The 11869-nt window shown below is 32.5% G+C and overlaps 1 protein-coding gene across 1 annotated transcript; it reads left to right on the top strand.

Moving 5' to 3' along the window:
* Positions 1 to 4739: 4739 nt before the first annotated feature.
* On the top strand, positions 4740 to 6383 carry LOC120130587 (S-adenosyl-L-methionine:benzoic acid/salicylic acid carboxyl methyltransferase 3-like). Its single transcript, XM_039147799.1, has 4 exons — positions 4740 to 4867; positions 4958 to 5362; positions 5460 to 5714; positions 5909 to 6383. The coding sequence occupies exons 1-4, from the start codon at positions 4793 to 4795 to the stop codon at positions 6263 to 6265; spliced, it is 1092 nt and encodes a 363-aa protein (XP_039003730.1). The 5' UTR covers positions 4740 to 4792; the 3' UTR covers positions 6266 to 6383.
* Positions 6384 to 11869: the final 5486 nt, after the last annotated feature.

Here is an 11869-nt window from a genome sequence, read left to right as displayed (position 1 = left end):
TTTAGGTTGGTTCCCTTTGTTGTGTGCATAAGGTAACCTGACGGACCTAAGGATATCTTGGGTAGGCCCCAAGGTATATCCCTAGGTTGGTTCCCTTAGCTCTGTGCTTAAGGTAACCCTACGGATCTAAGGATGTCCTTGGGCAGACCCAAGGTATATCCTTAGGTTGGCTCCCCTTTTTACTGTGTGATGAGGGCAAGCTCTATGGATGCAGTTCTGGGGAACTGCATAATAGAGTTTGGTTGGGGGTTCAACTATGGTTTTAAAAGATTTGTATCTTTTCACTGGTTTTGATTGGAACACACTAGACATCCTATTCAATCTCCTGAAAATGTCATATTATGAATGTTTCCTATGAACTGTGATCTTCATAGCTTCTACTTGATGAACTACCAGTGGTACTCCAGATTATTCCGATAATTGGTATACGTCTGATTCGATAAGGAAATTATGGCTTCCCATTTATCTGCATGTCCTATAGGATCACCTTATAGTTCTGTATTACTGAGCTTTCCGAAGCTCACTCTATCACTCACCATTGCAGGTTAAAAAAATTGTACCAGTGCAGTTATCGACAACAATAAGGGAGTTCTTCCTGCGATGCTTGCAGAGGATGGTACATGTGATTAGGGGGCATGTAATTGTATTTTATTTTATATACGAGTCTGAAAACATGTTTGTTTACGAACTGATAAATCATTTTATGATTTTACATGTTTTATAAAAGTTTTAAATTTTCTGTTATTTTTACGGTGGGTCGCTCCAATGGCTCTAATGTGACACTCCAGATAGGATCAGGTTATCCGCATCGGTCTGAGGGGGTTATAATTTACCCTTCAAATTCACATCCAAACGCTGAATTTATTAAGAAGCTCCATCAATAAGTGTGGGAAAACATTGAGAAGAAAATAAGACAATACGAGCAGCAAGCCAACAAGGGACACAAATGAGTCACTTTTAAACTAGGAGATGGTTGCACATAAGGAAAGAAAGATTCCCAACTCAGCGTTAGTTAAAATTGATGCCTTGAGGAGATAGACCTTTTCAAGTGCTTAAGAGGATTAATGATAATGCGTATCAAATCGACCTCCCATGTAAGTATAATGTTAACGCAACCTTTAATGTGGCTGACTTATCTCCCTATGATACAGATGGCGATTTAGAGACAAATCGCTCTAAAAAATGGAGATAGTGATATGATCACCAATGGCAAGGACCCGAATGAGTTCCCTAGTTGACCTATCACACATGTAAGGACCAAGAAGTTTCAAGTAGCCATAGAGAACTTATTTTGTTAAGCTTGTGACGTGAGGAATGAAACACCATATTTGAGGAATGACTACCAACTTTTACTCGTGCATAGATTTCATGAGCATTTAAGTTTGTATGAAATAAATTCATATGAATAAATAATATGCTACTTCATTCAAAGCATGTAACATTATGTTCATTTTAGCATGTAGTTTCTTTAAAGCAAGTTACTTCATTCAAGTATGTTCTTCATTCAATAAAGCTAGTTCATTCATTAAACTAGTTTATTAATCAAACTAGCTCATTTAATGTTTGCATGGTCTGGTTATTTTTACTTTATTTTCAAGCTTGAATGTGTACTACTTTGTGTCTAGGTGTATTGGACGTTTTGGATGAGCTTGAACCAAGAAAAAGACCTTTCACATTCTACATTGGAGACATGCATTCAAGTCTATCATTCAAACCTTTCTTTATAATCATTTTGGAGGCTTTTCAAACTATACAAAGAGACATAAAATGAAGGCCTTCTTAATTCCTATTATTATGACATTTAAAAGGGTTAAATGTCTTGAAGATGAGCATTGAATAGCAAGGGACACTTCCCTCTTGGACGCCTAAGTGTCTACATACATCAAATTTCCACATCCATCATCCGTTTTTTTTATAAGTGAGCAAGTCAAGGAAATTCAAGAGTCTTCCTTCCCTTTGGACGAAATTGTATCTGCATTCAGCCTAAAATTTATCCAAATTAATCCTAATTACTCTTAAATATTTGGCTACTAAAGGAGAAAGAAGAAACAAAGCATTCATGAACATTCATCACCATTAAGATAGTATTCCTCTTTTGTGTGAACCTTTCATATTTAACCTAAAACCACTATAAATAAGCTTCATCCTTGCATTGTAAACACACACTTTGATATATAAAATTCCTCTTTCAGAGTTGCTTTTTTTATAGTTTTTTTGAAGAACTTTATCACCTTCAAGTTTGTTCTTGTGGTCTTCATCCATTTCAATTGTTTATAATGTTGGTTCCTAGCTCATTTATAGCTATAGGGTCATATTTCATCCCCTATCATTTCAATCCATCATTTTATATTGTTGACTTCTAGCTCTATATAGCTAGTGGATCATAATCCACCTTTTTTTCTTCCCTATACATTCCACGTCATTAACATCCATCACCTTCACCATCTTTCCTTTTCATCAAACTACAATTTCTATCACATTCCACACTATTTCCAAATCACTATAACCATTGCATCATCAATCCTTCATCATCATTTACATTCCTATCTTCCTTTATCATTTTACAAATTATAATTTCATGTTCTAAGCAAGCAAGTTCAAACACTTACTAGAATCATGATCGAGCAACCTCATATGATTCGATAACATTACAACCGGAGTCATATCATTTATGTTATCCATATCGTACACATCTACATATTTATGAACCAACAATTGGTTTCACATTTTTTTCTCAACAATGTTTAAATCAATTTATCATTCAAAACTTAAAGTTATCGAACTTTTTCAACAGATAAAGACTAATTATTTGAAGCTATTTAAACGATTCAATTAAATAATATTTTATAACAATTGAGGCCACGAATTTTCAGTTCATGGGGTAACATTGGATTCTAAGTAGGTGAGAAAATTTTAACCATACCCTTTGGTCTTTGTTCATTTTCGTTCATTTAATTAAACAAGCATAAAATTTTGTTCATGTTTATTCATTTACTAAATAAAAAAACCTAAACGAATTTCTTACTTAATAGTTCACGAACGATCTATTAAACGTTTGGTTCATTTACAGGTCTAATTGTAGGTTTATTCGACAATAATAATCATAAATTAAATATAAGATTTACGATGACCAAGTGTCATCTTAGATTATACAAATGAAAACTATATGGAGTACGTCATTTAAATAACGTTTTTACCATGACGCATGCTTTATGACATAATAGAAAGTACACGTGTTTTGGACATCTTCGTGAATAAAGAAAATATATTAATTAAACTAATGATAAAAAATGACCTTTTGTTTTATTCTTTACATATTTAATTAGAGAATTTGTTTTGTTTTTAATTTTTTTATTAACTTAAGATGATTACGAAGAATAGTATATATTCTAAATATTATTAATCATTTGACAATGAACGTTCAATCACTCTATTACAGTCATTGTTGTTCAAACTAATGACTTCTACAAATAACAATTATTCCTTTAACCATTGAAATAATTTGATTCGTGTTTTTTTTTATTTTTAATTATATTTTGTTTAGCAGGATTAATTTTCATTTATACTTTTAAATAAATAAATTGAGAATACCTATGGTTTGATTACATATAATGTTATTTTATTATTTAACAATCTTATAATTAAAGACCATAAAAGATTTAAAGAAAATAAAGTAAAAGGAATGATTTTGAAAACCAGGATTTTACTGAAAAACATTAATGAATTCGATAGACAGGTTTTGGGATAAGTATTGAAACCTCTTGATGTTTTGAATAAAAAATCATTTACCCTCTATGGCGTGGAGAATGCTCACACTTTGATGAAATTTTGACATAACCCTTAATGTTTATTTATTAACCCAATTTTAAATTAAAAAACGAGGATGACTCTACTAACATAATTTGTTTCATTTTACACATCTAGTTGTGGTGGGTGAGTCTCCCAATAGAGATTTTCTTCATACACAAAGACTCGAACTCGAGACATGCTTATCCGATATCAAATTATATACCACTTGAATTATCCCGTTGATGATAAATTATTAATTTTTAACGGAAGTGAAAAAATTTCCCCCGAAGGTAAGAAGTAAATTACAAATTTTTAAAGTAAAAAATATAATTTTACTCTAACTTATAATTTTAAATTCATAAAAAAATAAATTAATTTTTTATTTATGGATCAAAATGTAATTTTATTATTATGTTATCTTGAAACTTATCACTTTAAATGTTAAAGGGTAGAAAAGTGATTTTTTTTTTTTTATCAATTTAGGGGCCAAGACCCCTGCCCAACCCCTAATTGTTAGGTCATCTTAAAAAGTTAAATATTGAGAGAAAGATACGATTGACCTAATTTTGAAATTGATGAAAATTTAAAAACTATTTAATCCAATAATCGTGGTTAAAAAGCAAAAAATGAGGGGCCATAACTCAATTTATTTAACTTCAAAATTTTGAAGGATTAAAAAGTAGTTAATCCATAAAAGTTTCTGGGCCCAAAATTTTCTTGAGGGACAGGCATGAAAGGAATCTATTGGTTTATTTCGTATAAACACAAGTAAAACGGTTTTGAATTTTGATGGTTTTCGACAAATATGTGATTGTTGCCAATAAGATTGTCTTGTAATTATCCTTCTAATAATCTGGGATAATTTCAGTGGTTGTTAAATTTTTTATCCCAAAAAAAGGAAATATTGCTCGTCCATCGTCTATAAATAGGAACTCATGCAACGTCTCTTAACTGCACAAAGAAAACCCAAATCTCAGCTTTGAAAGATAAAAGATCGATCGACATGGAAGTAGGTCAAGTTCTTCACATGAATGGAGGAGTTGGAGATAGTAGCTATGCAAACAACTCTTTAGTTCAGGTATATATATAACACTTTAATATGTATTTGTCAGTAACTTTCACGGTATGTGATTGTGTGTGTGTGTGTGTGTTTTTTGCGTGGGAGCAGCAAAAGGTGATAACGATGACGAAACCGATCACAGAGGACGCCATAACTAAGCTCTACAAAAGCAGTTGTCCGGTGGCAATAGCCATCGCCGATTTGGGCTGTTCTTCGGGACCCAACACTTTGTTTGCGGTGTCTGAACTCATCAAAGTGGTGGATAGTCTTCGCCGGAAAATGAAACGAAAATCCCCCGAGTATCAAGTGTTTCTCAACGATCTTCCAGGGAATGACTTCAACACCATTTTCCGGTCCCTCTCCGTCTTCCAAACCAATCTGAGGAACCAACTTGGAACCGACAGTGGACCCTGTTTCTTCACCGGAGTACCTGGTTCCTTCTACGGCAGGCTTTTCAGGAAAAACAGCCTTCATTTTGTACACTCTTCATACAGTCTCCAATGGCTCTCTCAGGTTCCGTATATATATATTATTGGAGTACTGTGTGTACTACGTATACAATTATTTATATCATTATTTCAATTTATGAGTGGTTTGTTTTGTGATTCAGGTTCCTGAAGGGCTGGAAAATAATAAAGGGAACATTTACATGGCCAGCTCAAGTCCACCGGACGTGCTCAGGGCGTATTATAAGCAGTTCCAGCAAGATTTTTCCTTGTTTTTGAAGTGTAGATCGGAGGAACTGGTGGATGGAGGGCGTATGGTTTTGACTGTCTTAGGGAGAAGAAGTGATGATCCTTCAAGCAAAGAGGGTTGTTACATTTGGGAGCTTTTGGCCATGGCTCTCAATGATATGGTACTTGAGGTATAACAATTTAACGTAGCTATTCGAATTTAGGATCAGTCATTTGATGAGTTCAAAAAAACGATATATCATTTCTCAGTATTTGGTCTGACACCGACAGGTCGATATAGTAAAAATCAATCTGCGTTTACACTTTCCTCTTAATATTGGATTCATCGCCAGTCAAATATCTAAAACTACATGAATAAACGCAGGGAATGATAGAAGAAGAGAAACTGAACACCTTCAACATCCCTCAATACACACCATCTCAGGTAGAGGTTAAATATGAGGTTTTGAAAGAAGGGTCGTTCAGCATCGACCGATTGGAAGTAACCGAAGTAAATTGGAACGCCTATCAGAACGAAACCGACTTATCTGATGCGTTCAAAGATGGAGGGTACAACGTAGCCAAGTGCATGAGAGCTGTGGTGGAGCCATTAATTGTCAGCCACTTTGGTGAAGACATCGTCGATCAAGTGTTCCAAAGGTACAGGGAAATTATTGCCGATCGCATGTCCAAGGAGAAGACTGAGTTTGTGAATGTCATCGTTTCACTTATAAAAGTTTGATCATCGTCGTCTACTTCCTTTATTTCATCGTTAGATCAATCGTCAGTGTGAGTGCTAGAAATGAACTGCGCTAAGCGCACTGTAGTCTGTAGTATCCAAACAAGAGTGATATCATGCATGCATGTTGCTTTTAATTATTTGTGGTCGAAGTTTCTTATTCCAATTTAAATAATAGAATTTGTCAAGAGTTTTATAGATTTTCTTTGCAATTATTAAAAAGTTATTCACTACAAATTAAAAACCGAAGTTGACACATCAACAATTTTCTTTCTGAGTTTTGCTGTATATTCACGGTTTCGGAGTTCTATATTAATAAGATGTCAAGCAAAATAACGAAGGGTAAACTACACGTTTAATATTTAAACTATTAATTTTGACTCGTTTTATTATTTAAACTTTTAATTTTTTCAAAGTCATACTTAACGTTTAACTTTTGTTTCATTTTAATATCCATCGTTAAAAACTTAACTTTGGTACTAAACTATCAGTTTTGTCCGTTTTAGTGCATAAACTTTTAAAAAAAATTAACGTTTTTTTTATTAATATGAAATTTGTAAAAATAATATATGTTAATAGATAACTCTATCATTTCACATTAAACGCTTACACTAGTAGTTTAAATACTAAATGCGTAATTTACTTAATAATAAAACCTCAACTACCTGTCAGAGACTCATAGAAAAGGAGAGGAGCTACGTGGTACTCCTGCTGTAAAGCAGATCCCGAACAAGTAATTTTCCTGTTAAATTATATTAGCATGATATATAATAAATGCTTTCTTTAAAATATTTGAGTATTAATTTAGAATATCAAAACCATAAGAAATGTAAAATCCGAATATATTTAAATTTATTATTGCAGTTATCGCGCATGAAAAAAATTATTAGTTGAACTTGACTCATCACTTCATTTGTGATTTCAACTAATAATATTTCATCAATCTTATTTTTTCGTAAGGTGAATCTTCACTTTTTTCCTACATATAAATAAGAAGTGGGTAGTTATGTGAAAATTAATTTGAGATTGATAGACAATTTGATGAACTAGATCTATTAAATAATTTCTGGATGCAAGACATCGTTAACGAGCGTAGTTCAGACCAAAAATGACCGAATCTTACCGGCCCATTCAACAACATTAGTCTAAAAATCTAAACGATCGAATCTAAACCCCTTAATAGTCTGATTGGCCCATTAACACTTGTGCAAGTGTTTAGTCATTATGTCTTGCGCAAGTTCTTTCACGTATTCGGATAGTCAAACGTTGATACGGTTGCAGTGAAAAAAGAAGAAGACAAAGTGGTAAGAGCTTTGAAGATAATCAAACGCTTTTGGCCAGATCGAATGAGGTAGAAGATAATCAATTTGATTATCTCCAGATTATAAGCAAGTACGGACAAGACCAAACATAGCTGTCTTTTTGCTAAAGTAATATATCTAATGACGGACACGCTATTATCAGCTAGGGAGTAGCAGATGTTTGAAATAATGATTTTCAATGCATTATTTTCCTCAACTCTTACAGCATGATTTCAGTATCCGACACAGATGCTTAAATCTTATTGTTCAATAAATTCACATTCATGGGGGTGTGAAAATGAAAAGGTAAAACTCTTCTATAAAAGTAAGGAAATATATATTATCCATATGCGCTGACAAAAATTATTTTATCCATCAACACAGTTGGAAATTTCTAAATGGGTCAAGTGAGAAAAACTAGTCTCCCTAATTTGTTCTTCACCACAAAAGTTTCTCTCCAAAATCGATTCTATGGATCAACATATATATATATATATATATATATTTTTATTATTTATTCTAATTTTAAAAATCATAATATTCTAAAATATTTAAATTAATATGCATAATTGTTCTGCATCAATTCAGAAATTCTAGCAGATGTAGCATGCTGGATGACTTTGGAATTTACATAAAGGCAAAGTCATGAATTTTTTATCTAACTCAAACTTGATTGCATGTAAAAGTAAGAGATCTACGAAAAAAATAATAACAAAGGTCAAGAACCTTATATATAAATTAAAATAATAGGAAAAACAAGAATTAAATTTTTGTTTAGCATTTCAAGCAATCAGAAGCACACGCATGCATGATATATATATATATATATATATATATATATATGGCAATGCTATTCAATAATGCAAAAGCAACATACAATATAGTTCCCAGGCAGACTAAACCAGAAGTCTTGAATTGCCTTACACATGTAGCTGACAACGCTAGACCCTACGAACCCTCTAGTTTTGCCTTTAATTGTTATATTTTCACAAGGCAATCTGCACAAATAATTTTTTACTCATTTAAATCCCATCAAACCCCAAACTTTTTCTTCAATCCAAAGTCCTGAAAATATAAATGCTTCCCCCCAAATTAACAGCCACCGAGTAATTAAACTCGGTTCTGTTTTGTGATAGTGGGGGCCTTGAAGACAAATCGAAAGGCGGATGCATTCGCAAGACAGATGGCATGCATGAGACTGATGGGCACAATCTACATTAGGGATACTGTAATAGTTTTCTTGTCAAAGACAACAAAGATTGAGACTCCCCATGTGATATTTCGATGCATGGGTAAAAGAGAATTGGACTACAAATTTGAACTGTGTGGGTGTTTGCTATACATGTGTAAGCTTATTTTGTTTTCTTTCCCATGATTGCTAGCTCTCAAAGTATTCCAAGCACCCTGCAAAATGAGTTCTGATTTTCAGGATTTAATTGAACCAACAGTGCAATGCTTTGAATTTTGATGATTCAAAGTTTGAATTCCTTTTTTCCCTCTGCTAAAGTGTACATTTTGGGAATGATACTTGCAAATGAAAAAATCAAGGTGATTTGGATAGCTAGGAAAAAAAAGTAACAAGACACCAATAAGTGAATAAGGAATCATGAAGGTTTGCAAATCTTTAGCATGAAGTGTTGGTAATTTCAAACCGTTTGCAGAGAAGAAGATGGAATCCTAGACAATTTGTGGTTTCACTTTGCATTGCACAAATATAGAACATGCATCATAACAAAAGAAACCAAAACTATATTTTTTTAGTTGAACCATCTTTTTTCTTTTACTTTCAAGACATTGGTGTTACTCTGCAAAACACATATTCGACATTATCTTGATTTTGAAGACCCATAAATTAGTGATTAAATGACCATTTGTACATAAATTTGTTGATGTATTTAGGGTTTGAGACGATTTATTTTTTATATGAACAAAAATTGTTGAAAAATATTTTGAGCTCAATTAATAATTCTTTTAATAGTTAATTAATAGTTTTTTCCCTGGTATTTTTAACACATTTATTTGTTAGTGTCGAGGGATTTTTCAGAAGAAATTTATGAATAACCATCCTTGAAATAATCAGTCAAAGCTTTAATAATAGGTATTGTCCTTGATCAAATGCTTGAATATATTTTCATCATGTATAGTGTAACACCCCCAACCCGTATCCGAACAGGATACGAGTCCGAAGTGTCACATTGACTTTTCAAAAATTTATTCGTATAAAATAGTGAGTAATTTAAAAACTTTTATAACATTTAAATTATTCAAAACATTTACAAAATTATTCAGAGCTTATACAATATATTCTTTTGATTACATGCCAACTAGAACTTTATATACAAAAATACATATTATTCACCTCTCTTCTGATCTGACATTCGGTAAGGAGAATTGACCTGTCTTGTTCCTCTTTACTTTTCTTTTCGCTTTCCAAACCTACGTGTGAAACAATCACACGCTAAGTCGATGACTTAGTGAGGCATATAAAACATATAATATTTCATATAACATAAAGCATACATAAACATATACCATCATTATCATAATCTCTATCATTATCATTAAGAAACACACATAACATCATATGGTTCATGTAACACATTTCAAACCACTTACCTTTGATAACCATTTATAAACCCATCGTATACATATCACATTCAGTATGCTTGTTTAATCACTTTATTCCCCCATGTACACTAGTGAGAACTTAAGGTATGTGAGTACATTGAGGTTGTGCACACATATGCTGTCACCACAGCTCGATCAATGTCCCGAAGGACCAGTCCATAGATTCCGAAGAACCTAGGTAATCAGTCCATATGTCCCGAAGAACATAGGTAAACAGTCCATATGTCCTGAAGAACATAGGTAAACCCTCGACCCTTGGCATGCCAACTATACCCTAGCTCTCATATCACATAACATGAGCATTATCATTTAACAGTTCACATTACTTGTCATTTCTCTTCTGTCACATACCACATGTATGTGTAACCATGTATTCCATATCATATCACATGTATCACGTATTGCCTATTCATATGTCATTTCATATAACATATATCATATGTGCATGTAATCACATAGATCGTATCATATAGCTTCATTCATATCACATATTCATATAAGCTCATAGCTTCTTTCACATATACATGTAATCACTTAGTCTATTTTCATGTAATTCTTTTCACTTCTCATATGATTTTATATTCATATCTCACATAGCTCATATCACCTTGCATTGTTTCATATAAACATAGATGTCATATCTTGTTCGCATATATTTTCCATATAACTCATATATCTCATAGTTCTTTCACATAGCTCACTATCATATTTTCATATCATATATCTTATAACAGATTCTTATATCATCATTTGTTTCCTTTCTACCTATTCATGATCACATTAACATGTAATGCAAGCAATATGTATTAATACATACATGTAATCACATAACTTATACCACATGATTCATGTAGTCATTTAGATCATTGTGTTTTAACACATATCCCATAATCACACAAATCATCACATAGATTACCAATCAAATCACATTTTAGGAGTTACTTCTCACCATAGTAACTCCATCACTAGCTAATCACAAGCCAATGTTTATTCAATAATATAAGTACAAATTAAATTGCACTCACCTTAGCCTTGCTTTGATTCGATTATAATCCTTTGATTATTCCGGAACTTGTTTAGGCTCAATATCTACATAAATATATCATTTCAAAACAACTATCAGAAGCCTAAACTTTAAACTTGATGTTAATAACTTAAACCGGTTTAATGAATCAAATTATATATTTTCATTTAGGGGGGAATCGATACCCCCCCAGGGGAATCGATACCCCCTGAACATACTGGAATTTTTTCGTTCAAGAGGAGGAATCGATTCCCATTCATAGGGTATCGGTTCCCTCTACCCAGAAATTGTATTTTAAGCTCGAAAATCATCAAGTTTTCCTTCAATTCTTCTATTTTAAACCCCTACCATGTCATTAAACTCAACTACCATTACTTAAACTAACTTATATCCATGAAAATCCTCTATGACTTCAAAATCCTATCCTTCATATGTAATTCAAGAATCATACTAAAATTTCAGTATGTTGTAAATAAAATTCTAACACTTCTATCTTCTTATTCTCATAGATGACAAGTCAAATTCAACTTAAAATTCAACTTATCAACTCTATTCCATGATTTCATTTAACAACTCATTTTCTTTAATCTATCATAACTCTTTTATCTTTTGCTTTTAAGATAACTTAAGCTTTCCTTAAGCTTAATTATCATC

This window comes from Hibiscus syriacus, unplaced genomic scaffold (genome assembly GCF_006381635.1).
Source record: "Hibiscus syriacus cultivar Baekdansim isolate YM2019G1 unplaced genomic scaffold, ASM638163v2 tig00110548_pilon, whole genome shotgun sequence".
Classification (NCBI taxonomy): Eukaryota; Viridiplantae; Streptophyta; class Magnoliopsida; order Malvales; family Malvaceae; genus Hibiscus; species Hibiscus syriacus.
This window is presented reverse-complemented; position numbering and strand designations above follow the sequence as displayed.

Excerpts from the sequence above, each read along its gene's own strand:
- LOC120130587 (XM_039147799.1), top strand. The coding sequence starts at position 4,793 with ATGGAAGTAGGTCAAGTTCTTCACATGAATGGAGGAGTTGGAGATAGT. Across the intron at positions 4,868-4,957 it reads CAAACAACTCTTTAGTTCAG|CAAAAGGTGATAACGATGAC; the intron begins GTATATATATAA and ends GCGTGGGAGCAG. Across the intron at positions 5,715-5,908 it reads TCAATGATATGGTACTTGAG|GGAATGATAGAAGAAGAGAA; the intron begins GTATAACAATTT and ends GAATAAACGCAG.